Source organism: Kryptolebias marmoratus, linkage group LG3, assembly GCF_001649575.2.
Source record: "Kryptolebias marmoratus isolate JLee-2015 linkage group LG3, ASM164957v2, whole genome shotgun sequence".
Classification (NCBI taxonomy): Eukaryota; Metazoa; Chordata; class Actinopteri; order Cyprinodontiformes; family Rivulidae; genus Kryptolebias; species Kryptolebias marmoratus.
Window position 1 is genome coordinate 16577143 of NC_051432.1, and position 23805 is coordinate 16600947.

The window sequence follows — 23805 nt, forward strand, 5'->3', positions numbered from 1 at the left end:
GACATAAATGACAGAAGGGAGTGTTTTAACCTGAATCTGTGCAGCTTATTTCCTCGTATTAAAGGTTTTATGGTCAGAAATGCAGTAAAAAAAAAGTCAAAATTGAGTTTCAACACTTTTAATTGATGTCATCATTGAAAAGGGCTCAGAAAACAGGTGGAAAAAGTTCACTGTAACAACAGATTGTTCTTGTTTTATTGATTAACGTGATATAAATATAACACACAGAAACCCAACGTATGTTTTTGAATTGCTTATTGTGCAGCAGGGATCTAAAACCAACAATTAAAACAGGAAAAAAAGCAACAAAATCCTAAATCTGCATGTTTTTGTACTCAAAAGCTGAACTGATTTACATTTTAAAAGCCTCAAAACTTAATTTTAATCAACTTTAACTGTTCAAAGAGCTAATGTTATTTATTTATTTTTTATTATTTTAAGTGAAGTCTTGCAGCTTTTAGGACTTCTGTGTAGTCAGTATCTTACCTGCAGTAGACGGCAGTCAGAGCGATCTCAGTTTGGAGAATTATTTTTATTAAAGTGTCAGAGCAGGTTTGCACTTCCTAAAACCTTCAAACCTAAAAAAAAACATAGATTTACAACAGATTTGCACACAGCGACACTTTAGCTCCAGATAATTAGGCAAACTGAGCGAGTTCAAGACCGTTTAGACGCCGTTTCAGTGTAGATTACCACCTGAGGCGAAGGTGAAGCAGTGTTAAAAAAGTTGGCAATAATTGATTTCCTTTAACTCCTATTTTGTTAGGTCAGTGTTGCTTCAAATGGCAGGAGTTCACCTCTGACTACTGAGCAGCCGTTAGCTCGACTCTCAGGAGTCTGTTGCAGGTAAGATACTGACTACCCACGACTTTAACACAGAGCTAATCAGGAAAATACGAGTACCTCTCTGTGAGAAGCTGATAAAATGATACTGCTATTAAATGGGCCGTTCTGACATTTTGAAGCGAGGTCCTGTGGAAAGGTTTTGAACAGTTAATATATTTCCTGCTGCAGATGGCGTTTTAAATGACCTCCTCTTGGAGAGAAAGAGTTTAACCTGGGCGTGGATTGAGGAGTTAGCAGCTGCCATCTTAAAACGGCTCCAGTTTTGCAGTGGTCTGTGTGAAAACGCCACTTTACGAACCTTTAACGCCGCCATCAGCTTTTCATTTTCACAGTTATTCCAACGGGAAACGGTGGCGTTCAGGCTGGGAGCGTTCCAGGCTCCACAGGAAGCGCTGGCTTGCAAATGACCACGAGTTTCTAACCATTTTTGGGTTCTACTAGTTAAATTGAATCAAACTGAAGTCATTCGGAGAACCATCTCCAACAGGTGAAATAACGACCTGTTTATAACCTTTCCACAGACGCTCACTTTCATGAGGACCGTCCCTTGACGTGTTTGTTTTTAAAGGCTGGATGGACTGAAGCACGGAGCTAATGGAACAGCAGCTGCACATACTCCGGGGGGAAGATGCCGACCCGGCCTCGACAGCGCCCCCTCCAGCTCAGGGAGTCTGAACAGTCCAGGAGGTCGATGACGTCACCGCGCCTGAAGTGGAGGTGGGCGGTGTGGGAGGGGGTGTAGTCGCAGAGGGCGTGAGCCAGCCGAGGCTTCTGAGTGAAGAATTTCAAAAAAAGACAAAACAACAACAATCTGGATGTCAGACACGCAGGTGTGCAGTTAGCTGTTTACAAGGTGAAGTCATTGCTTTTCATACCTCCACAACTGGTTTGGGTAGGCGCGCGGAGGGTTCTCGCTCGGGCTGAGAGGGGGGGGACAGGCGGCGGGCGGAGGAGATGGACTCCTGCGAGGTGCTCTTGTAAGGGTTGGGGTAGGGGTTCCGTCCAGGATGGGGCTGCAGCTGAGGGGACGAGGGAGGATCTTTCAGGCGGACCACCCTCTCCACGGCGATGCTGTGCGTTCTGTAGAAGTCCACCAGGCGGTTCAAGGAGCAAAACGACTTGTCCCAGATGCAGTACTGGCCGCCCCCCTCCAGGACTCTGAAGTGCTCCACCCTGTCGCCGTAGCTGCGAAGTGACAAAGGGGGCTCAGGCATCACGTAAACACACACACAGACGTATCTCGAAATAAACCTCGAATCAATCAGAACTGCACATTCATCTCAGGATTCCTCCTCCGGACACCATGTGATCTGTTTACTTCTGTAAAAACTTACAAACATACAAAGAAAACTTAAAATAGCTGTCATAAGAACTGCCTAAAGAAATCGGATTGGAGCTGTTTTAACCCACGTTGGTCTCATCAGGACTAGCCGTTAGCTCATCAGTAGTCAGATTTAAACTTTATTTCCCCAAACAGGTCACAGAGGTCATGCAAAGAGCTATCTGCAACAGGTAAGATATTACCTGTTCAGAACCTTCACAGCTGACACTTTACGGCCTCTACCCGACTTGTTGCTTATCTTCCTTTAAAGCCATAACAGCCGTCAAAATATATGATTTTTCAGTTTTTATATGATGCTGTTTTTATATTTCTGTAATTGACAGTGTGTTTTCCAACAACAGTAACAATCTGATTATTAGAAAATGAAAAGGTGAAGGATAACTTTTAATGACCACGTCTGAGTGTCCGTCTGTGACTAATATAAATGAAACTTTCAGGAAGTAATCATAGGACGATCTATGACTAATTGACTTTATGTGTCAGTCCAATTTAAGATGGCCACCTCAGCTAATCGACATCAGCCAACACAACTCAGTTAGTTTTCCAGATATGAAGCTAAACTTGGACGTGGTAGTAGCTGAGAGTCGTCCACAACACGAAGTTAGAGAACGTCAATTTCACGTTTCGAACAAAACGACTGCGACGTTTCTCGACACAAGCTGATGTTTGGCACGAAAAGCGGCGGGCGATATGCATTCCTTCAAGGAGGTATTTTAATGTAGGTGAAAGTGTTTTTTTTCCCCCCAATAATCTGTACGGTAAAAATATCATTTTCTTGCAGGATATTTAAAGAAATAATTGTGTTGAAAAAAGTACAGCTCGTGTCTCGCAGCGCTTCCAGACAAACAGATGTTGTGCCTTTAATCATTAAAAACATTAACATCTGCACAATGTGTGTGTGTGTGTGTGTGTGTATGATTCGTCATGCAGCAGTTGCATAATATACCTGTCTATAATTAAGAAGTGCCTGGCATTACGCAATGCCCTGATTATTGAACACATTTCATAAAATCAGTCCCACGTCACTTTGGTGACCCAAATACCACCACCTCCTCCTCGTCCTCCTCTTCTTCCTCATTCTCACACACTGTCTGCTTTCACTCTGTGTGTGTGTGTGTGTGTGTGTGTGTGTGGTATTTTTAGAGCAATGAGGTCTCGTAATAAAAGTGCCTGATCGTCCCCGCTGACGGGACTGAGACACATGTTCAGATTCACATAGGTTCAAAGACGTGTCAAAATCTGAGATTTAAAAAAAACATTTTTTTTGGTACAAGGACACAGAAGGTAAGAAGAGAGGAGATTAAAAAATTACAAATCTAAAAATGAAGGAAACAGAGAGTGGCGGGGCAGAGCGTCGACCCTGAAGCAGATATAAATTAAAGGCCTTTCATGAGTTTCGGTCAAACCGTAACAACACCCTCAGAGTATACGTTGAGGATGACTCTCAGCTACTACAGCCCCAATTTTTAGCACAATATCTGTAAAACTGACTGATTTGCAGCCACTTTGGGTTTTCTACGGTCAGCTGGCTGTGGCGGCCATCTTGAAGGCGGTTGGCTCCAAAAGCTAATCAGTCGTAGACGTTTATCCAGTGACTATTTCTTAAAAGTTTCAATAAAATCTGTCCAGTGGTTCGTACGATGTTTTGCTAACAGACAGACAGGGTCGACTAAAGATAATTAAAAGCAACACTTTTTAAATGAAGCTCGGCTGAAATCTGTTCAGAGCGCGTGTTGGGGATCAGTCTCAGCTACTACCACACCAGACGTTACGTGAGTATCTGTGAAATCAGATGAAGTATGGCTATTTTTGTGGCTGTGGCGGCCATCTTGAGCTGTGTCCGGATGTAGATGTTGGGGAGGCAGAGGCTCAGGAGGCTGGGGGTTTGTTTGCCGGTTTGAGCCCCTGCTTCGTCTGTCTCAGCCGTTGTGTCCTTGGTGTCCTTCACCTGCCTTGCCTACTGGTGGTGGTCAGACGGCTCGGTGGCGCCGGTGTCATGGCAGCCTCACCTCTGTCAATCAGTCATTCATCCTCTCATTGTAACCACAATGTAGGCTGAATGGGTGAATAACTGATTGTAGTCATTCCTTTGGGGTCCTTGGACTAGATAAAGCACTAAACAAGTGCAGGCCATTTACCATCCAGTTTAGCGGCGGTCAGAAATAACTGACCCCAAAAGGCTGAGGCGCATGCTCGTGGTGCGTTCACTGACCTGACAGAGAGGGAAAACTCTCCAGGAGCCGACTCGCTCTCCCGCACCAGAAACACCCCTGTTTCCTGCCAGCGCAGGAGCTGCTCGGCCTCCAGCCTGGACACGGATCCTGCAAACCAGCTGCGGAGAGACAGACCCAGATCAGACGGTTCCTCCAGAACCAGAACCACAGCGTGTTCAGGGTTACGGCACGGGGGTGGGTGCTCATTCGATTCTTCATAAGGGACTGCTGGGAACCCCATCAAGACTGACAGAAGAATAAAATACACCTTCTGTCAAAGCAAGGGGGAGTTACAAGGCACCAGATTTGTAAAGCAGTGTGAACACACAAATTATGGAAAATAAGCAGAAATGAACAGAAAATTAATCTTTTTACGCATGAGGGAGAAGGTAAAGGTAGTTCTCCGGCACAAAGCCTCGCTTCCCCTGGATCTCAGCTGTGAACCAGCAGGAATCTTCCTCCATTTCTGTCACCTAAAACACACACACACACACACACAGTTTTAGTCCACAGAAGGATCCCTCTGAAAGCCTCGCTCCAGTCGGACGTACTCACTTTGACGACGTCTCCTTTCTGAAAGCTGATCTCGTCTGGTTCTGACGCCGCGAAGGAGAAAAGAGCCACAGCCTCCATCCTGGAGAGAGGAGAGAGAGTTTGGATCACCTCCTGAACCGGAGGAGACGGAATCAGCCGAGGGAGAGGAGCGCAGCGCAGAGACAGCAGGGTGACATAACCAGTGTGTGTGTGTGTGTGTGTGTGATGCTCATAAGTTAATGAGGAGTGTCTTCAGCCCTCCTGCTCATCCATGTGACGGACTTACACTTTTGTTTTTTTTGCTACTTTTATTCTTTTCAAACAATTTAACTTATTTTATAAATAATTTCCCCAAAGAAACACAAAGATCTCTTCAGTTCCTTCAGAAACATTCTCCTTTTTGCTCTGCTTCAGCCAACTTCCTCTGTTTCTGTCTTCTAAGGCTACTTTTAGCTTCTAGCAACTCTTTTCATACTTTTAATTGGCCTTCTGATACATTTATCTAGCATTTAGATCCTTTTAGCCTTTTGCTGCTTTTAGCTTCTAGCTTTTCTTTTGACACATTTTGTTGGCTTTCCCATACTTTGACGTAGCATTTTGCTCCTTTTAGCTTTTTGTTACTTTTAGCTTCTTATTTTACTATTTTTAGTTTTTTAGCTAGCCTTTTACCACTTATAGCCAAACTTTTCATTCTTTTAGCGTGGCCTTTGCTACTTTGAGCTCCTAGCTAACCTTCTTCTACATTGTTAGTCCTTTTTTAAGGAAATGTCTCCTCATGAACTGTTCTCACTTTGTTCATTTAAACACAACTTAAAGGTACAAAAACTTAACTTTGGACGCTCAGATTGTTGCCAATAAGTTGCACCGACCAGATAAACTTTACAGACTGCTCCTTTAATATAACAAACATTTCCAAACTTGATTTCTGACGTTCATTAAAATAAATAAATCGATAAATACAGTAAATTTACAGAAGATGCTGTATCTTCAGTTTAACACCAGGATGATTTTAAATCAGAAAAAGATCAATTGGACTAACCTGTGATTGACACATTGTACATAAATTATTTTACATCCTGAACTCAAACTATGACAATATTCATCTTTATTTATAATAATATACAAAGATCTGAGCTGCTTCTTTTTACTTCTTCAGATTGTTTTTAGGAAATGGAATAATTTTATTTGACTTTTCTCCATAAAATTACTCAGACAAAGCAAACTCTGTTTGTTTCATAGTTTTGAAAACTGCATAAAAATAAAAGAAAAATCAGAAACATCTGACTCTATTAGTTATTTCCTGTAAAAACAACATTCAGTACAATGATCTAGACCCGGTTTTGGAGTTTTATCTTTGTTCTCGTCTAAAAGCAGCATGATTTAATGAACATCCTGGAACATTGTGCTGCTGTCACGTTGTGTAATATTTAAGCTGTTTCAACCTGTCGCCACTTCATTAATGATGTTCCTCAATAATTAAATGAGGACTGATTTTTACCACAGCAGCTGAACCCTGACACGTGAAGAAACATCGCTCTGCTCCTTTCCTGTTTTTGCAATCTAACCATTTCTAAATTCTTTGAGTTATTTTAGCCATTCATACAGCAAAATGTTCAGCTCATTCAGATGTTGGGTGCTACGACTTTTGGTTTTTGTAACTTTCATTCTTTAAAGAAAAAAATTTAGACTTTATTAATATTTAAAGAAACACAAAGATCTCTTCAGTTCCTCCCGAAACTTTCTTCTCTTTGCTCTGCTTCAGCCTACTTCCTCTATTTCTGTCTTCTTAGGCTACTTTTAGCTACTCTTTTGCTACTTTCAGCTTTTAGCTAGAGTTCAACTACTTTTAGCATCTAGATAGCTTTTTGATACTTTTAGCAAGCCAGCCTTTTGCCACTTCTAGTTTTGACTTAGAGATTTGCTAGTGAATTTTGATACTTTTAAATTTTAGCTAGCCTTTTCATACATTACTTGCAGCTTTTGGCTACTTTTAGCTAGCCTTTTGTGACTTATAGCTTTTAACCTGTATTTTGCTCATTTTCACTGGCGCTTTGCGACGTTTGGTTTTGAGCTAATGTTTTGCTCCTTTTATAAAATGATAAGTGAGAGACTTGGATCGACTCGTAACATCAGGAGTAATTTCTGACCCGGATGGCGTCTCGTCTCTCAGGTCCTGCTCAGTCTATTCAGTGTTTTAAGTAGGACTCTCAGCTACTACCACGATGAATATCAGCTCATTATCTGTAAAACTGACCGACATATGATTGGTTTTGTGTTTGCTAATGTTTATTACCTGTGGCGGCCATCTTGGATTGATCAGTGTAGATGTACATCCAGTGATTACTTTCTGAGAACTTCATTAAAATCCATCCAGTGGCCCATGAGATATTTTGCTAATAGACAGATGCAAACACACACACAAACACACACACACAGGCAATAATGAACATAAATTTAAAAAAAAGCGGGGTTACTGTTGTGGGTAAATAGTTTATAAAAACAATTTTTTAAAAATTTAAATCATGACAAAAAGTGAAAATCTGAAAGTGAAGTCTCTTTAGGATTTCCTGGTCAACCTGACTGCCTCACAGTGACTCTGTTTGTGTGTGTGTGTTGGTCAGTAACAGTCCACTATGACCTCCTGCCCCAGCTGTGAGTCCAGATGCGTCTTGGTTCTGCTCACGGTCAGTATGTCCTGCAGCAGGGAGAGGGGGGAGTTGTGAACGTGGTCGCTGCTCTGAGCCAGGACAGCCAGCCTCTCGTCTAAACGCAGACGCCTCAACGCGTCGCACACCCCGACCCGCACGGCGGGCTCTTCCTCCTCCTCCTCACCGCGGTCTTCAGGACCGAGCCCGTCAGCTCCGTGAACGTTCCTAGGAGCGGTGGCGGTTCCCAGGATTCTTCTCACCTCCCGGGCCCAGCCGCAGCCAGGCAGTTCACAGGACGCCCTGCTGCCTGACACCAGAGCGTCACTTACATCCTGGTCTCCGAGTAACAGAGGACAAACCGTGTCTCTGAGTCTTATCAGCAGCTGACAGGCCTTCAGTCCGACGGGTCGGTCGCAGTCAACCAGACCACTCAGCAGGGCTGAGAAAACTCCCTGATCCACCAAACTGTTCAACATGGAGACCGGGTCGGACTCCACAGCCCGAGCGTGTGTGGAGGTCCGGTCTGGGGTCACAGCGTAGGGGTGACGGCGACTTTCCGAGGCTCGGTCCAGCAGCAGCTCGGCCAGCTCCAGAGTGTGAACTTTGACCTCCCAGTCCAGGTCTGCGCTGCCCCGTGACAAGATGGAGGGGATGGACTGCGTGAGAAGCGAGCAGGAGGAAGGTGAGGAGCAAGAGGAGATCCAGGCGACGAAGAACCGAATGACGGCCCTCCTGGAGAACCCCTGTGTGTCCTGGGAGAGGATTTCAAGCAGCCGGGTCACGATTTCTGCCTGCAGAGACAAAAAGCATTAAAATAAAAAATCGTTTTAAATCTGAAAACCTGCTTTCGGCTCCTTCGTGCAGAGACGTTTCAGCGCACCTCCTGCTGAGGTGGTGCTGCCCCCTGCTGCCAGCTGGGAGCCAGAGTCAGCGCCAGAGCCGAGACAGAGCTGGCTCTCACGTAACCCTCGGGGTCCTGCAGCGCCTCCTGGAGGAGGGGAACGGTGGCGCAGCGGCCGCCCGGCAGACACTCCAAAGCGTTGCGCGCCTTCTCCTTGTCCGACGCCAGGGAGGCGGGAGCCGCGGCGAGGTGTCCCAGAAACTCCACGGTGGAGTCCCTCACCTCCCAGCGCACGTCGCACACACGCTTCCTCACCACCTGAACGAGATCTGACAGGGACGAGTCCTTACATAACGCCGCGCACGTGGATGTGTCACGCAGGAATGAGTCTGAGGCGGCTGCAGGTGAGTTGTACCTTCTCTGAGCTGCTCCGTTACATCAGAGAGGTCGGCGCAAACATCGACCCACTTAACCAGAACCTGGTACGACTTCTGGATTACCTGAGAAACACAAACAAAGATAAGTTAGTGATTCATTACTTCTCACTCAATACTGTCATATAGTTCCCAACATGACAACACACAAACTTTACACACACAGCAAAGAACACAACAACTACATGATGTGTGTGTCTACGTGCTAATTTGTCTGTCTGTTAGCAAAATATCTCATGAAACAGTGGATTTACTGATTAACGTTTGTTGTCAAACTGACGCAAGATGGCCGCTACAGCTGATCAACCTTTGCCCACACAAAAATGGCTCCAACTCAGTCAAATTTACAGATACTGAGCTAAAATCTGCTGTGGTAGTAGCTGAGAGTCATTAACAACACAAAACTCGAGCACCGGCAGATTGTGTCAACCCTGTCTGTCTGTTAGCAAAATATCACCTAAAACCACTGAACAGATTTTATTAAATCTGTTAATCACTGGGTGTGCGTCTACAACTGATTAACTTTTGGAGTCAATCTAATTCAAGTTGGCTGCCAGACATCACTAACCTTAGCAAACACGAAAGTGTAGACAGCTCAGTCAGTTTAACAGATAATGAGCTATAACGCCAATTCAAAAAAAGTTGGGAAAAAATGCAAATAAATAACAAATTTTGCAATTATTTGCATATTTCCTAAACTCACGTTTTAAGAAAAAAAAAAAAAACAAGTGGGTACAGGGGAAAGTCGGATGACTGGGTATGAAAAGAGCATTTCAGAAAGACCCGATTCACGAGTCTGCGACAAACACGACGAGGATCTCTCTGATGCTCCCTGAGCGATCTCTGGAGCCTAACGTGAAGTCGTGTTCAAGTCAAAAACAGTGTAATGATCTGTTCAAAGGCAGTAAAACATCAGAAACAAACAGAGCTGCGATCAAACACGTTAGACTTACAGACGGATCCGAGGCGGGACTGTTCAGATACTGGATCAGGAGTGTGAACACCTCAACCAGCAGGACCTTCACTCCTGAAGAAACACAAAAAACAGAGACATTTAAAGTGTCCGTGTCTTTGTGTTTGAACACATTTACCTTGTTTCATGTCTTCAGCTCTGTTCTGGAGCTAAAACATCTTTTATAATCTGTGCATTTTGTTGATTTTGTTTTACCTGAGCTGCTGCTGAGGGCTGACAGAGCGTCGAGAGCACACTTCTGGACCCTGCCGCTGCCGGTGACATTTCTGAGGACTTCAGCACAGCCGGGAGACGAGGACGGAGAGTCCCCGCTGCACAGCCTCAGTACAGACAAAACTGCAGAGACGATTTCAGCCGGAGAACAGGGGAGGCAGTCAGGAGCCTGAGAGGGGAACGTGAGAAAAACAAGAGGGTTAGCATCTATCAGAAACCCAGACGAGGGTCTTGCTCGCCTGTCCTCAAACTCACCGTGGACGTTACCTGCGGGACGTTTGTCAGACTGATACAAATCATGGAGACGCAGGAGGTTTTCCTCCTCAGCTGCTCCATCACTGAGGACCGATGCTGATCTGCTGCAGGAACAGAGAAGCTCGGCTGTCAAATAAAAGACCAATAACGTCCATTTCAGTGTTGAAACGTGCACGCCTGCTGAGTGCTACCTGAGCTGTCTGCTCCCAGCAGAGCGAGGCCAGTAATGACGTCAAGAGGCAACAGCAGAACTCCTGCAGACCGAGCTCTGTTGTCAGGATCGCTGGATGGACGGGAACACGAAGGAGACGGGTTAATTAAACACAAGATGCTCGTCACTCGCCGGATGTTTCTGCGGGCGGAGGCGAACCAACAACGCAAAACTGTGCTCAGGGCGGAAGCTCACGGGTGGCTGCTGCGGAGAAACGCTGCTGCGGCGTGAACGAGATCAGCAGGGTTCCTCGCGCTCAGCATGACGGACAGGAGACGAGCGACGCGCTCTCCACCTCCACAGCTGCTGGAACAAGCAGTAAAAACCCAACATTATTAATATGTACAAACAAACAAACAACACCGGTGTGTGTGTACTACACATTGTGTGTGAGAACAAAACGCTCAGACACTTTCTCTGTGGCGTGGAACTGACTCAGCTGGGCGACCTGAGCAGACACAAAAATGCCACTTCATTTTAGAGACACTGAGCTAAAATCTGACGTGGTAGTAGCTGAGAATGATCACCATTGCATACTTTAAGTGCTAAGAGATGGTGAGAGGTCTTTAGGTAAAACTTTATCATGAACAGTGATGGATTTGTTTAAGGACTGCTAGTTTCATCTGGATCAGGGGTGGCCAATCCTGGTCCTTGAGGGCCACCATCCTGCATTTTTACTTGTTTCTCTGCTCCAACACACCTATAATGGGTGATTAACAGGCTTGTGCAGAACATGGAGAGGTAATTTAACCACTGAATCAGGTGTGTTGGAGCAGGGAAACAAGTCAAACATGCAGGATAGTGGCCCCCGAGGACCAGGACTGCCCACCCCTGATCTAGATCCATCTTAAACCCCCCTGACGCCCGAGTAACTTCGGTCCCGTTTGACCCAAAGGCCACGGGAGGCTGAAGATGGATTTGGTGTTCACCGGTGCTAAGAGCAAACAGTAGATTACTGTTTGGGTTCTGTGGCGTTAAAAGTTGGACAAATTCAATAAACGCAATTAGCAAACGGTTCCTAAACCCTTGATTACCTCCATTGCTGTGTTTCTGTTTTCTTCCACAGCTCAACACCTACTGATGAAAAAAAAAAACTGCAAATCTGTGCGTATAGTTAACTGAACAGGTGTCACTTGTTCGGACTCTGCAGTCAGTTTCATTTTATCAGCTGAATTATCCTTATGAGTCGGTGAGTACAGAACGGGTCTACCTGTGCGCAGCCAGAATGACGTCCATCAGGGGCAGCGTGAGCTGACTGTAGTTCGTTGTCACCAGCTCCTCCAGAGGGTCTGAGACCGTCAGCAGCAGTCTGTCCCTCAGAGGAGGCCCGGCCCGGGTCAGGAGCTTGGCCAGCAGTTTCAGAACCTGCTGACTCCCGTGAAGCTGGGACGCTTCTTTGGGAACCAGCGACTTCTTCAGGTAATCACAAAACCCTGCAACAACGGCGCTGTATTTTCCGTCGGTTTCCACGGGGATGGTTTCTCTGTGACGTCCCTCAGGCGACGGGACGGACTGACAGAGGAGCAGGACGTGAGCGAGCGTCTGACTGGCAGCTGAAGCGACAAAGAGACTTGTGTCTGTCTGAAGCTGGAGGAGAGGCTCAGTGAAGTCTGGAGAGTTAAAAAAAAACACAAATATGGACGTGAGCTTAAAATAAATGACAGACAAATGTCTCATTGTGAGACATAAAGTGAGAAGAATTTATTCAGTTTCCTGCGCTGATGCGTCACCTGCTTGCACAAAGAAATCGAGAGCCTGTGAGTGCTGCAGCATCGTCCTCAAGCCCTGGATCCAACCGATCCTGATACACGGGTCCTCCCAGAGTCCCGCTGCCTGCCAGTGACGAAAGTCAAAGACCCGGTCCAACACAGAGTCCTGCAGCAGGAACAGGGACGGGCCGTGTGTGGATTAAAACGATTAACTGTTAAGAGTTTAGGAAAAGGAAGAAAATAAACGGTCCCAAACCTGAAGAACTTTGAAGCCGTCCTCCGAGGCGGCCAATAAGCCAGTGAGTTTCAGCGTGAAGGACAGGACGCTGGGCTCTGAGGCCGCGTCGTTGGAAACCACAGCAGACACGAATCCAAGCAGACAGGGGCAGGCCTCCAGCAGGGAGACGCCTTCATCGGGCAGAAAAACAAAGAAAACAGGCTTCATTTTTACAGAGATAGGGTTAGTCATGTCTTCTTCAATACAAGCTACTCCGTTGATTAAAATCTGACAATAACCGGGTGTGATATGCTCCTTCATGGCAAGCCATGTTATCATATTATCTGCCTCAGGAGACCAGATCTTCAAGGCAGATGTAAATAATTCAGTTCTTTCAGCCACCAAAAAGAGTAAAAGAGTAATAAACACTAGTAATGACAACATTGTGGAGCTGAAATTAGAGTTTCTTATTGTGAGGATTATATTTTTGGTATCTACAATGTTTGTTGTAGACAAGATGTTGGAACCTAAAAACCCAACAAACAGGACTTCATTTTTATCCTCAGGTAGGCTCACATGGCCGAGGCCGTGGTCCCTGACTGGGAAAACGTGGAACGCTCCCTTCGGGTCAGGAGTTCAAGTATCTGGGAGTCTTCTTTGTGAGCGATGGCCGGACGGGGGCGGGAGATGGGGGGGCCTCGTCGGCAGTAAGGAGGGCGTTTGCTCCGGTCTGCTGAGCCAAAAGGGCAAAGCTCTCAACTTACCGCTTTCCGTCTACGTTCCAGCAGTCTTCCTCTGTGGGGTGGCTGGGCTCAGCCTCAGAGCTAAGGTGAGGAGATCGAACTGTCGGACACCTCTTCAAGGAGGTACCCTGTGCAGAATCAGAACTTGATGGAGGGATTGTAAATCCTCTCAGGCCTGGGAACACCTCCCAGGAGGAGCTGGAGAGGGATGCAGGTCTGGGTTCTCCTCCTGGACCTGTTATCGGACCACTGAGAATGGATGGATGGATAGTTTCCCCCAAAAAAACATCTCTGTTGTAGACCTTGGAATATAATGTTTGCTATGAATATTACTTTAATTTCAGCTCTGACTAGTACAATTTTAATTTGACTAGGAGGAAATGCTGTTAGTGATATATAAAAGTTAAATTACAGATATGTGTGGTTGCATTTTGTGCAGTAAAAGTGCAGCAATCACCCTCCATGTGGCTGTTTTCCTTGGAGACAACCAAGTCAACAAATAAGTTAGCGATAGAGAGGAAAAAGTAGCAAAACAGCGAAAGACAACTGGAGCAGAAAGTCTTACACCTGCCCACCGGGTTCACTGTTACTAACCGGCCTCGCTGAGCTCTGTGAACCAGTCCAGCAGTTTCTCCAGGCTGGTGTCATCGGGCAGAGAGCCTCCTGAGGCCGCCAGCACCTCACAGACCCGGGGCAGCGCCGACACGCACTCCCTGTCCATGCTACTATGTGCAGGAGACACAGACAGGAAGCTAAAACATTAGCTAATTTCAGTCAGTTTGAGCTTAGGGTACACCTCGCGGGAAATATTTTCGCTTCCTTACGGCGTAAAAAAGAGCGTCTGACAGACGCGGCTGCGCTGTTCGTAGATGGACTCAAAAGCTGGATGAACTAAATCAGACTAAAACAAGCCGCGCGCGTCCGTTCCCTGTGTTCTACAGCTCTGGTTTTTCTCCCGCAGCCCGTACGCGCTCCTGCTAGCAGCTTCCGGTGCGACGTTTCCGTCTTTTCGTCCATTTTCGCACATGGTGCCGCACCGGCCGAGCCTCGTTCGCCTCACGTTTTTTGGGATTTTTACTCCCCTGTAGAGAGAGTTCAGCCTTGTTCTCTCGTTAAATGCAAGATACGGCGGCTATGTTGGACGACCCCGAGTATGAGGAGGAGGAGGAGGAGCCCTCCTTCAGCGACCAGGAGGACTACGAGGACGACATCGAGGACGAGGGTGAGCGGCAGCAGGAAAAACGCCGGCTTCGCGGCCCGGTTAGCTAGCTAGCTAGCCGTTAGCTCCGACGCTAACACCGGTGGTAACGCAGAGATAGTAGAAATGTGGGTAAATCTTTGCACTGTCCGCCTGCGCTGAATGACAGTATTTACGCCGACACGCTTTGATTGTAAAGCTTTACGAAATAAGACAAATAAAACGGCGTCGGATCCACCTTTTTTTCTGGAGGGTACCCCCACCCAAACGATATCAAAGTTCTGTTAAACGGTCTGTTTCAGCCTCACCCAGAACCGGAACGCTTCTCACTCTGACCCCCTGGCTTTCTATTGAAAACTGTGTTAATAAGATGAGCTAAAAGTGAGAATATTCATTGTAGTTGTATGAATGAACGGGCCAAGATGGGCTCTGGATAATTTACATTATAACAGCTGTTATTAAAAATGTGCTTTTTTTCTCTGTGTTATTATTACCCAGCTTTCTGAAACAGTCAATGGAGCATCTCCTTTATTCAAAGTAGATTTTAAAGCAATTGAACTTTATTGCTTTAATTAAATACATCTTAATTAGTGCCCAATTGCAATGACTGGGTTTTAATAATAAAATGCTCTGATCCATCTGAACAGTTTCATTTATAACAGGACATAATAATGATAGTTTTACTTTAATTTAAATAACCAGATTGTTACAGATAGGTTAATATATTTAAATAAAAAGCATCCTCATTCTTAATTTGTGTGATGTAAAAATGATAAGCAGATTAATATGTAAAGTATCTCTGAATAGGTGATATAATTGTATGTTTAACTGGAAGCTATTTATTTATCATCGGACCCGTTTTAATAAAAAATAAGATGGACTGCATTTTTGCAGGGAGATGAAGTGGTTTTGTTTCACAATAAAATTAGAGAAAAACAACAGAGTTTATAACTTATTTTACTTTTTTAATCCGTTTTAAAATAAACATTGGCAGACAAAATTAGAACCGTATTTTATCAACTACAAATGTCTTTTCCTTTTGTCTTTATAAATAATTTAATCAATTACTTGTTTTCTAGAATGATGGGCTGTGAATTTTTGATCTAATCCTGTGAGAATGTTATAGTGTTTATTAAAATTTTAAATAATTCATGTGGTTTAATGTGAAGAGAAACTCATCAGGGTGCAAAGTTAGTCCAAAATGCACTAATGAAATGGAACACTGCAGGTTATTTATTTATCTTATTTTCATATCACCCTGTCTTTAATTTTCAGAGCTCCTAGAGGACGTCCTGCGGGAGAAGCCCCAGGAGGCTGACGGGATCGACTCAGTGATCGTGGTGGACAATGTCCCTCAGGTGGGCCCGGAGCGTCTGGAAAAACTCAAGAATGTCATCCACAAGATCTTCTCCAAGTTCGGCAAAATCACGACCGAGTTTTATCCGGAGGCTGACGGCATGACCAAAGGGTACGTACGACCTATCCGTCTCAGATCTGCACTGTAGTGTGACTCCTCTGCCCTCGAACCCAAGACATGAAACAGACGTGTCCTTTATGTAGGTACATCTTTTTGGAGTATGCCGCTCCCACTCAGGCTCTGGAGGCAGTGAAGAACGCAGACGGATACAAACTCGACAAACAGCACATGTTCAGAGTCAACCTCTTCACTGACTTTGATAAGTATGTTCGCAGGATTAGCAAACATTTATCAGGCTAATAACAAACTGATCTGCAGACGCGGAGTCCTGGTAGTTAATGATCTGTGTCTCTCAGGTACATGAACATCAGTGATGAGTGGGAACCTCCGGAGAAACAGCCTTTCAAAGATTTCGTGAGTGCCGCTCTTTACTTTCTGTCTTATTAACTCACCAGTCATAACGTGATGTGATTGCTTGTAATACTTCATCAGTTTTCCGCTTCAGTGCAGCTGTGTGATTATGAGGCACGTAGATGTTAAAACGTCTGGCGCCTGTGGCTCTCCGTTCAGGGTAATATGCGTCACTGGATTGAGGACCCAGACTGCCGTGACCAGTACAGTGTGATCTACGAAGCCGGAGAGAGGACGGCCATTTTCGCGAACGACGCTAAAGAGCCAATCTTATCCGAGGAGAGAGCGGTAAGTTACAGATTACACGGGCAGCGAGTGAGGAAGTGTTAACACGACGGGCGAAGACTTAATGTTCTTGTGTGTCCATGCAGCGTTGGACAGAGACGTACGTTCGCTGGTCTCCTAAAGGCACCTACTTGGCTACTTTCCATCAGCGAGGCATCGCGTTGTGGGGCGGCGAGAAGTTCAAACAGATCCAGAGGTTCAGCCATCAGGGCGTGTCACTCATCGACTTTTCGCCATGTGAGAGGTAATCATATCAATCATATCAATATCTCATGAACCACTGGACGGACTTTAATGAAATCTCAGAAGGTAATCAACAGTAAAACTGAATAACTATTGGGGGCAACCCAATTCAAGATGGTCACCACAGCTAATCAGGCTTGGCAAACACAAGAATAACTATAACTCAGTCAGTTTTAAAGATTTTGAGCTGAAGTTTGACACGGTAGTAGCTGAGAGTGATCCCCAACACATACTTACAAGCACCAACATTTCTCGCAAAATCAAACGAGATCGTGCATAATGTAATTTATGAGGTTTGACCAAGATGGCTACTACTCCATCCCTTCTCATCATGAAATGATCTGTCTGAAACATGATAAGCGGCGGGTGATAAGCATTCCTTTGAGGAGCTCTAGGCTTTTAATTAGGAATTATCATTTTAGGCTGCATTGTTTTCAGGGATATGCAAACTTTTAAATAGTTTTTTGTTTTTTTTTGCTGAGATATTTTAAAAGATTTCACTCGTACTGTTATCAGCCTGCAGCCACATTTGTATGCAAGTTGCTTTTACTAACAGAATAAAAAATACACCAACTTAAAGAATGATAACAGTAAATCCTGAGTGTTTTGTGATTACAAACTGCTAAGGAGCGGAGCGGATTAGTCTGAGCTGTCTGAAGCTTCATTGTTGGTTTCTCCCAGGTTCGTTGTGACCTTCAGTCCACTGATGGACACCAAGGAGGACCCACAAGCCATCATCATCTGGGACATTCTGACTGGACAGAAGAAGAGAGGCTTCCACTGCGAGAGCTCTGCGCACTGGCCCATATTTAAGTCAGAACACTGTTTGTTTTGCTGAATTCAAACTGGCAACTCGATCGATGTGTCGTAACTGTTGGTACTTCCTCTCAGGTGGAGCCATGATGGGAAGTTCTTTGCCAGGATGACTCCAGACACTCTTAGCATTTATGAAACTCCGGTACGTAAACTTTAATGTATATTATTATTATTATTATTTTAAATGAAAATGGATCCTAAGGACTCCTTTCTGCTGTTTTTAGTCAATGGGCCTGTTAGACAAGAAGAGTCTGAAGATTACAGGCATCAAGTAAGAGTCTTGATGAACTGTCGATGCTACACTCTTACATAATTGCGTTCTGCAGTAAGATACTGATAAGAATCTGAGTATTTTTTGTGCTTTTATTGCAGGGACTTCTCATGGTCTCCTGGTGACAACATCATAGCATTCTGGGTACCTGAGGACAAGGACATCCCAGCAAGAGTCACTCTGATGCAGATGCCTTCCCGCCAGGAGATCCGTGTTCGCAACCTCTTCAACGTTGTCGACTGCAAACTGCACTGGCAGAGAAACGGGGACTATCTGTGTGTGAAAGTGGACAGGACTCCCAAAGGAACTCAGGTGCTCAAAGATGAGCAAAGCATTTTGTTCTTTCACCTTATTGGTTTCAGCAAAGCGAAAGAAAGGCTAAATTTAATTTCCTTTTGTTCTCAGGGTGTCGTTACCAACTTTGAAATCTTCCGAATGAGAGAGAAGCAGGTTCCCGTCGACGTGATGGAGATGAAAGGTGAGATCACGTTAATCACAGGCACATCTTTTCGTGGTAATTCTGTCTTACAGGAAGAACGTTTTGGGTTTATTTTTCAGAAAGCATCATTGCCTTTGCCTGGGAGCCCAACGGCAGCAAGTTTGCCGTTCTCCACGGAGAGTCTCCGAGAATCAACGCCTCCTTCTATCATGTCAGAAACAACGGCAAGATCGAGCTCATAAGTGAGTAGAGCGAGCAGATATGAGCAACGCGGTCTTTTAAAACGTGTCCTGAAAATTTATGGTAAATGTGTGACTTCTTTCCATTTCTTTTACAGAGATGTTTGACAAGCAGCAGGCCAACAGCATCTTCTGGAGCCCTCAGGGACAGTTCACGGTGCTGGCTGGACTCAGGAGGTTAGATTTCTAAGAGTTAAAGTGTGTGAGAGGAAAACAAAAAGCCACTGATGATAAAATAAACTTTTCTGACACCTCATATGAGAGCTAAGCTCCTGATTCTAAAGCTGTTCTGAGGCTTGGAGTATTTCATGTCTTATCAGCAGTCACGAATGCCTTAGCAAGTGCTTATAATCTTCATGTTTTGTGTTCAGTATGAACGGAGCCCTGGCCTTTGTGGACACCTCAGACTGCATCATGATGAACATTGCTGAGCACTACATGGCTTCTGACGTCGAATGGGACCCGACCGGGCGATACGTTGTCACCTCCGTCTCCTGGTGGAGCCACAAGGTTCGCACTCGTTCACACGGACAACTTTTTGCGTTCGCTTCATGAGTTTCCTTAACAGATATGTGAAAATGCTCACACGAGCCCATCTCGTCCTCTGGCCGTTTCCGTGTTTAGGTGGACAACGCGTACTGGCTGTGGACGTTCCAGGGCCGTCTCCTTCAGAAGAACAACAAAGACCGCTTCTGTCAGCTGCTCTGGAGACCCAGACCTCCAAGTCTGCTCAGCGCAGATCAGATTAAGGTACCATTCTGTCTGCAAACTGTCTGCACGTCGGTCGGGAGCCAGTGATGACAAACAACTTTTTCTGACACCTCGTATGAGAGCCGCACCTCGGCTCCTGATTCTAGCTCTGATCTGAGGCTCATGAATGCAACACTTTGTGTTTTTTATATTTATATATACTATAGTTGCTAATGTCATTTGTGTCATTTTAGTTTTTCTTACTTAACAGACTTGTGTTCTCTTGCAGATGATCAAAAAGGACCTTAAGAAATACTCAAAGATCTTTGAGCAGAAAGATCGTCTGAGCCAGTCCAAGGCCTCAAAGGTTTGACCTAATGTTTTCCTTCAACCGTCTCTCTCTCTTGGTTAATTTGTTCCTCGTTAACCGGTTCAAACCAGTGTTTTAAATATGACTGTGACCGTGGAGAATAATTGACTGAGCCTGCTAACACGCGCGCCGCTTCACTTGTAAAGCCGTCCAAACGTAAAAGTGGCGAGGAAGCTGACTGTGTGTTTGTTGGAGTAGGAGCTGGTGGACAAGCGCAGGGCCATGATGGAGGAGTACCGTCGCTACAGGGAGACATCGCAGCAGATCTATCTCGAACAGAAGAACCTGCGCCTTGAGCTCAGAGGAGGTGCGACCTCTTTCTTTAGTAATGCTCCACTTTCTCTGGCCTCGGAGCCTGACTGCAAAACGCTGTTTTCTTTGTGTCGTTCAGGAGTGGACACGGACGAGCTCGACAGCAACGTGGACGACTGGGAGGAGGAGACCATTGAGTTTTTTATCAACGAAGAAATCATTCCCCTCGGAGATCTGTAGTCCGTTACGCAGGTAACACTTGTTAAACACTGTCATCGTTGTGATAGCTCAACCATATTCTGAGATAATTATGTTATAAACAGACTTGAGGCTGTTGATGTCAGATGGTGTTAGGAGGGACGGTTTATAGACTGCACATAGATCTTCAGTCTGCTCGGCACCGTTTCATACAATGTTAGATCCTACATCAAGTTCACTTTACTAAAGCTAGGCTCAAACATGTGTTTGACGCGGTGTGCTCTCTGTGTGAACGATGCCGACGTGTTACAATAAATTACTGGCATGTCCGTTGTTGTTCTTATGTTATCTGATGTACCTGGAGCCTACGTCACATGGTCACTCTCCTACTGAAAAGTATTTATTAGCGTTCACCGCTCTGCAGGCCATGAGGCTAATATCACTAAACTGGAAATCTGCAGCTCCACCTCCATATACAGGCTGGATTAGAGAGGACCATTATTTCCTTAAACTGGATGAAATCCATCTAACTTAAAGACTGGATCATTCTGAACTGAGCACCAAAATAGTATGATTTATATTTAATCTGCCCTTTATTTCTTATATTGTTTATTTGAATCCTATTTTTAGCTCCCCCTTTGTTTATCTTTCATTAGTTTGTCACTGGTATGTGCCGGGGTGGATGGGAGGTGTTTATTCTTGTCGTAAAATGTGAGAAACTTAATTAAAAGTGTTAAAAGAGAATCTAAACTATTTTTTACAGTAAATCTGTCAGAAGATAAGCTCTTTGTAGCTGGTTTTCACAACTTCAGCACTAATTATGTGACGTTATCAGGCTCGAGCAGCCACAACGCCTCGCTTTCCCTAAAAAAACAAATAAACACTACTTTTGCAGGATCTTGAATCTGTTTATTTTTTCTTGCAGTCCATCTGTTGTTGTGTGGAAGAAGAGGAAAGAACAGTGTCACTGATTGGAGAAGGACGACGGCCTCACTGTGAAACTCGGGTTCATCTCGAGTTTTTAGTGGAATCATCAACGCACGCCTTGTGGATCAGCGTCCACGTTGAAGGAAAAGAGAAGATATTTATATTGCCTTTTCTTCTCTGCTTCACAATCGCCTACCCGATTTTCTTCTCTGTGGAACTTGGTATTTAGTAATACTGCCTCATTTTTATCTAACCATTGATTGGAGTCACCCCCGTCTTATTGGACCTTCTTCCTCCTGAGGGGGTTGAATGTGAACTGGCCTCATCATGCTGGTGTGTTTCTGCAGCGCAGCAGGGAGAGCCATGTCCATGCAGGGTGACGGCGTTGAAACTAAACAAGTAGCCTCGTTAATAAACGTGCTGATGTGGCGTCATAGTGGCCTGTATCCTCCTCCTTTCAGACTAGGCTTTCACACAGGGAGGGGGTGCGAATCGGGATTAACTTTAAATAAATATTCGAACACGAGTACGGCTTGGCTCTGACTCAGTTTGTGCTTCTTATTTTACAGGCGACGCTCCGCTATGGTGGCACATTCAAACACGGCGCTTAAAAAAACTATCAAGTTACAAACATGTTAGAAAATATAACAGCAGTCTGACAAAACCAGGACAGTTAGATCGATTTAAATGAGACAATCTGTTGTTTTCTTATACAATTTAAATTTTATAGGGTTTGATACAGAGGAGCCTTGGGAGAATTTGATGACATTTTGTAAAATACAAATATCCAATATTCATAATGTCTGCATCAGGAAAAAAATGATGGTGCTTATTGATTCATTTAAAAGAAAATCTTAAAATAATGGACTGAAATGTGCATATATGGATAGAATTGTTTATATTCTCATCACGGAGAGTTAACAGTATAATAAACATTTAAAAAAATAACCCAGTTTCAAGCTAAAAGTAAAGCAATGTACAGAAATTCAACATCGTGCAGCAAACTCAAGATATTTTTTTGCTGTTTTTAGGGAAAAATGCTTCTTGATCAGTAAATTTGTGGTCGTTTGCATGTTAGAATAAAGTAGTTTATTTGCAAACATCTCCTTTTTGTAAAAAACTAAACAGCAAAATCAATTTATTTTTGAGTGTGTGGCTTTAAGACTCTTTCCGAAGTCCTATTACTGTTTTTTAATGGTTATTTTGTGTTTATTGTTGGATTCAATGTTACCGCATAGACTCCTTAAGTGTTGCAGTGAGGTCTCTGTTCAGTTTAAACATTTCACTCTTTATGAACTAATGTTTGTAGAAGAGTAATATAAGCAGCACGACATGCAAAAATCTAGATATGAGACAATCTTGATCTATAGTAGAAAGAAGCAAAGCTCAGTTGCTCTGCAGACTAAAACATTACATCTTGAAACCAGTTTGTCACCAAGTGATTGTCGTCAGCTGTGATGTGGACGATCCATGTGTGCTCCAAGCAACATTTGACTGATCTGGATTGGGCAACTTCAAGCTGGTGTTCCACAAAACCCAAATTGCAGGGTAATTTGGAGTGACTGCTACTACCGCCTCTAAACTGAAGGCCAAGGTCCAGAAACGGGATGAGGTGAACATCCCACGAGACGAGATTCTGCGACCAGTGGCAGTCCCACATCTCCACAGTCTGGGACCAAACTCTATCCTACGACATGACCACGCAGAGCAGGATTTGTCTGAAACTGACCTCCAGAATTTGGGAGTTGCCTCGCTGCAGTCCTGACCTCAACCCCACTGAACACCCTGTGGGATCAGCTCGGGCATGCTGTTCGTACAAGCATAATGGCTGGCTTACGACACATACTGGTTGGAGAATGGGACGCCATCCCACAGAAGTGTGACCCAACTGCTGAGCAGCATGAGGAGGAAGCACCGGGCTGTTGTGGCTGTATGTGGTTATTCCGCATGCTACTGAGTCCCCATTTCGGTAAATTAACAAACGGTTAAATTGCCAGTATGTCTTGTCTCTTAAGACTCAAATCAATAAATCCGATAAACAACAAACAGGTGTCAGTAGCAGAACAAGTTGTTTGACATTGGCAGATATTTGGTAAATTCATTTTCCAAACAAATGTGGCGCCATATAAGGGAAATAAACAGGTTTTGCAAAGATTATAACATTTATCGCCAAGAAGTGTTGTTACAACAAAGAAACATTCAGCCAAAACACAATTTTCCTTACTTATTTGTGCTGAGTTTATATTAAGCGGTTGAGTTTTTTTAGATCTCGCGAGATTTCGTGTCATATTCGTTGTCAGATCTCGCGAGACTTGCCCCTCCGCTCTGTCCCGGTCAGATCACCGGGCGGACTGACTGACGGTGAGCGCGGGGATGTGGTGTTGATGGTGGGGAGGGGGACACTGATCCGAACCGAGCGGGCGGAACCATGTATCTCCATCGCAGGGTAATCTCGAACCCGGTCGTATCGCTAAGAACAGAGAGACGGACTCGGGTCGAGATGGACCTGTTGTCCTCGGGGTCCTCCCGGTGGGAGAACCGGCGGCGGGTAACGGGAGCGACGAAGAGGTTTCAGCCTTTCTGTGTCCGAAAGATGTAGAGAGAAAACTCGAAGCGTCCCTCCGGCGAGGAGAGGGTGGGGATGGTGGAGGTGGTGGGGGAGAGGACAGTGTCCGAGCTGTCCGTGACGGGACACATCGTGACCCGGTTCTTCAGGACTGGACCCGCCGGCTAACCCCTTCAGAGTAGCCTAGCTAACGAGTTAAAAATGTCCCACATTTAAAGTTTAAAGTTCACGCTCCGTGCGTGTGTGTGTGTGTGTGTGTGCGGGTGTGTGTGTGACGCGTGGCAGTGGGGGGGGGGGGGGGGGG

The 23805-nt window shown here is 45.0% G+C and overlaps 4 protein-coding genes and 2 non-coding genes across 10 annotated transcripts in view; 4 read left to right on the forward strand and 2 right to left on the reverse strand.

Moving 5' to 3' along the window:
- Window positions 1-102: 102 nt before the first annotated feature.
- LOC108248562 (GRB2-related adapter protein-like) lies at window positions 103-7284 on the reverse strand. Of its 2 annotated transcripts, none has more exons than XM_017437446.3 (6): window positions 7229-7284; window positions 4957-5067; window positions 4777-4874; window positions 4401-4520; window positions 1722-2031; window positions 103-1617 (listed from the first exon to the last, which is right to left on the reverse strand). In XM_017437446.3, the coding sequence occupies exons 2-6, from the start codon at window positions 5032-5034 to the stop codon at window positions 1438-1440; spliced, it is 786 nt and encodes a 261-aa protein (XP_017292935.1). In that variant the 5' UTR covers window positions 5035-5067; window positions 7229-7284; the 3' UTR covers window positions 103-1437. The 2 variants fall into 2 exon arrangements, with proteins under 2 accessions (XP_017292935.1, XP_024859731.1); XM_025003963.2 differs by having other exon boundaries at window positions 4957-5035; window positions 7229-7273.
- A 90-nt stretch (window positions 7285-7374) lies between these two features.
- brat1 (BRCA1-associated ATM activator 1) lies at window positions 7375-14060 on the reverse strand. 3 transcript variants are annotated; one of them, XM_037974741.1, is made up of 12 exons: window positions 13774-14060; window positions 12476-12627; window positions 12241-12385; window positions 11721-12120; window positions 10706-10816; window positions 10491-10582; window positions 10312-10403; window positions 10027-10213; window positions 9812-9885; window positions 8840-8924; window positions 8464-8753; window positions 7375-8374 (listed from the first exon to the last, which is right to left on the reverse strand). In XM_037974741.1, exons 1-12 carry the CDS (start codon window positions 13898-13900, stop codon window positions 7553-7555), a joined length of 2577 nt encoding a protein of 858 aa, XP_037830669.1. In that variant the 5' UTR covers window positions 13901-14060; the 3' UTR covers window positions 7375-7552. The 3 variants fall into 3 exon arrangements, with proteins under 3 accessions (XP_037830669.1, XP_037830668.1, XP_037830667.1); XM_037974740.1 differs by having other exon boundaries at window positions 7376-8374; window positions 10300-10400; XM_037974739.1 differs by having other exon boundaries at window positions 7379-8374; window positions 10300-10403.
- A 117-nt stretch (window positions 14061-14177) lies between these two features.
- Window positions 14178-21464, forward strand: eif3ba (eukaryotic translation initiation factor 3, subunit Ba). Its single transcript, XM_017406285.3, has 19 exons — window positions 14178-14401; window positions 15653-15845; window positions 15938-16057; window positions 16151-16208; window positions 16365-16493; window positions 16577-16734; window positions 17415-17546; window positions 17625-17691; window positions 17774-17820; window positions 17922-18132; window positions 18226-18298; window positions 18379-18501; window positions 18597-18675; window positions 18870-19008; window positions 19123-19248; window positions 19478-19555; window positions 19757-19865; window positions 19950-20062; window positions 20934-21464. The coding sequence occupies exons 1-18, from the start codon at window positions 14296-14298 to the stop codon at window positions 20048-20050; spliced, it is 2049 nt and encodes a 682-aa protein (XP_017261774.1). The 5' UTR covers window positions 14178-14295; the 3' UTR covers window positions 20051-20062; window positions 20934-21464.
- Window positions 18718-18796, forward strand: LOC112450302. The gene has a single exon (XR_003038872.1). It is a non-coding gene; the product is annotated as a small nucleolar RNA SNORD60 (small nucleolar RNA).
- LOC112450300 lies at window positions 19288-19371 on the forward strand. The gene has a single exon (XR_003038870.1). It is a non-coding gene; the product is annotated as a small nucleolar RNA SNORD60 (small nucleolar RNA).
- A 1784-nt stretch (window positions 21465-23248) lies between the features above and the next one.
- The window catches only part of LOC108230244 (carbohydrate sulfotransferase 12), a 7766-nt gene continuing 7209 nt past the window's right edge, over window positions 23249-23805 (forward strand). The window contains exon 1 of one of the 2 annotated variants that reach the window (XM_017406308.3): window positions 23249-23296. The gene's annotated coding sequence lies outside the window, so the exon portion shown is untranslated. Of the gene's footprint in view, window positions 23382-23805 lie in introns of both variants that reach the window. The other variant, XM_017406297.3, reaches the window with a different exon arrangement.

Excerpts from the sequence above, each read along its gene's own strand:
- LOC108248562 (XM_017437446.3), bottom strand. The coding sequence starts at position 5,034 with ATGGAGGCTGTGGCTCTTTTCTCCTTCGCGGCGTCAGAACCAGACGAG. Across the intron at positions 2,032-4,400 it reads GAGTTTTCCCTCTCTGTCAG|CTACGGCGACAGGGTGGAGC; the intron begins GTCAGTGAACGC and ends GTCACTTCGCAG. Across the intron at positions 1,618-1,721 it reads TACCCAAACCAGTTGTGGAG|AAGCCTCGGCTGGCTCACGC; the intron begins GTATGAAAAGCA and ends TTCTTCACTCAG.
- eif3ba (XM_017406285.3), top strand. The coding sequence starts at position 14,296 with ATGCAAGATACGGCGGCTATGTTGGACGACCCCGAGTATGAGGAGGAG. Across the intron at positions 18,299-18,378 it reads CGACGTGATGGAGATGAAAG|AAAGCATCATTGCCTTTGCC; the intron begins GTGAGATCACGT and ends TTTATTTTTCAG. Across the intron at positions 19,866-19,949 it reads GCGCCTTGAGCTCAGAGGAG|GAGTGGACACGGACGAGCTC; the intron begins GTGCGACCTCTT and ends TGTGTCGTTCAG.
- brat1 (XM_037974739.1), bottom strand. The coding sequence starts at position 13,900 with ATGGACAGGGAGTGCGTGTCGGCGCTGCCCCGGGTCTGTGAGGTGCTG. Across the intron at positions 12,121-12,240 it reads CGATTTCTTTGTGCAAGCAG|ACTTCACTGAGCCTCTCCTC; the intron begins GTGACGCATCAG and ends TTAACTCTCCAG. Across the intron at positions 8,925-9,811 it reads GTCCCGCCTCGGATCCGTCT|GTAATCCAGAAGTCGTACCA; the intron begins GTAAGTCTAACG and ends TGTGTTTCTCAG.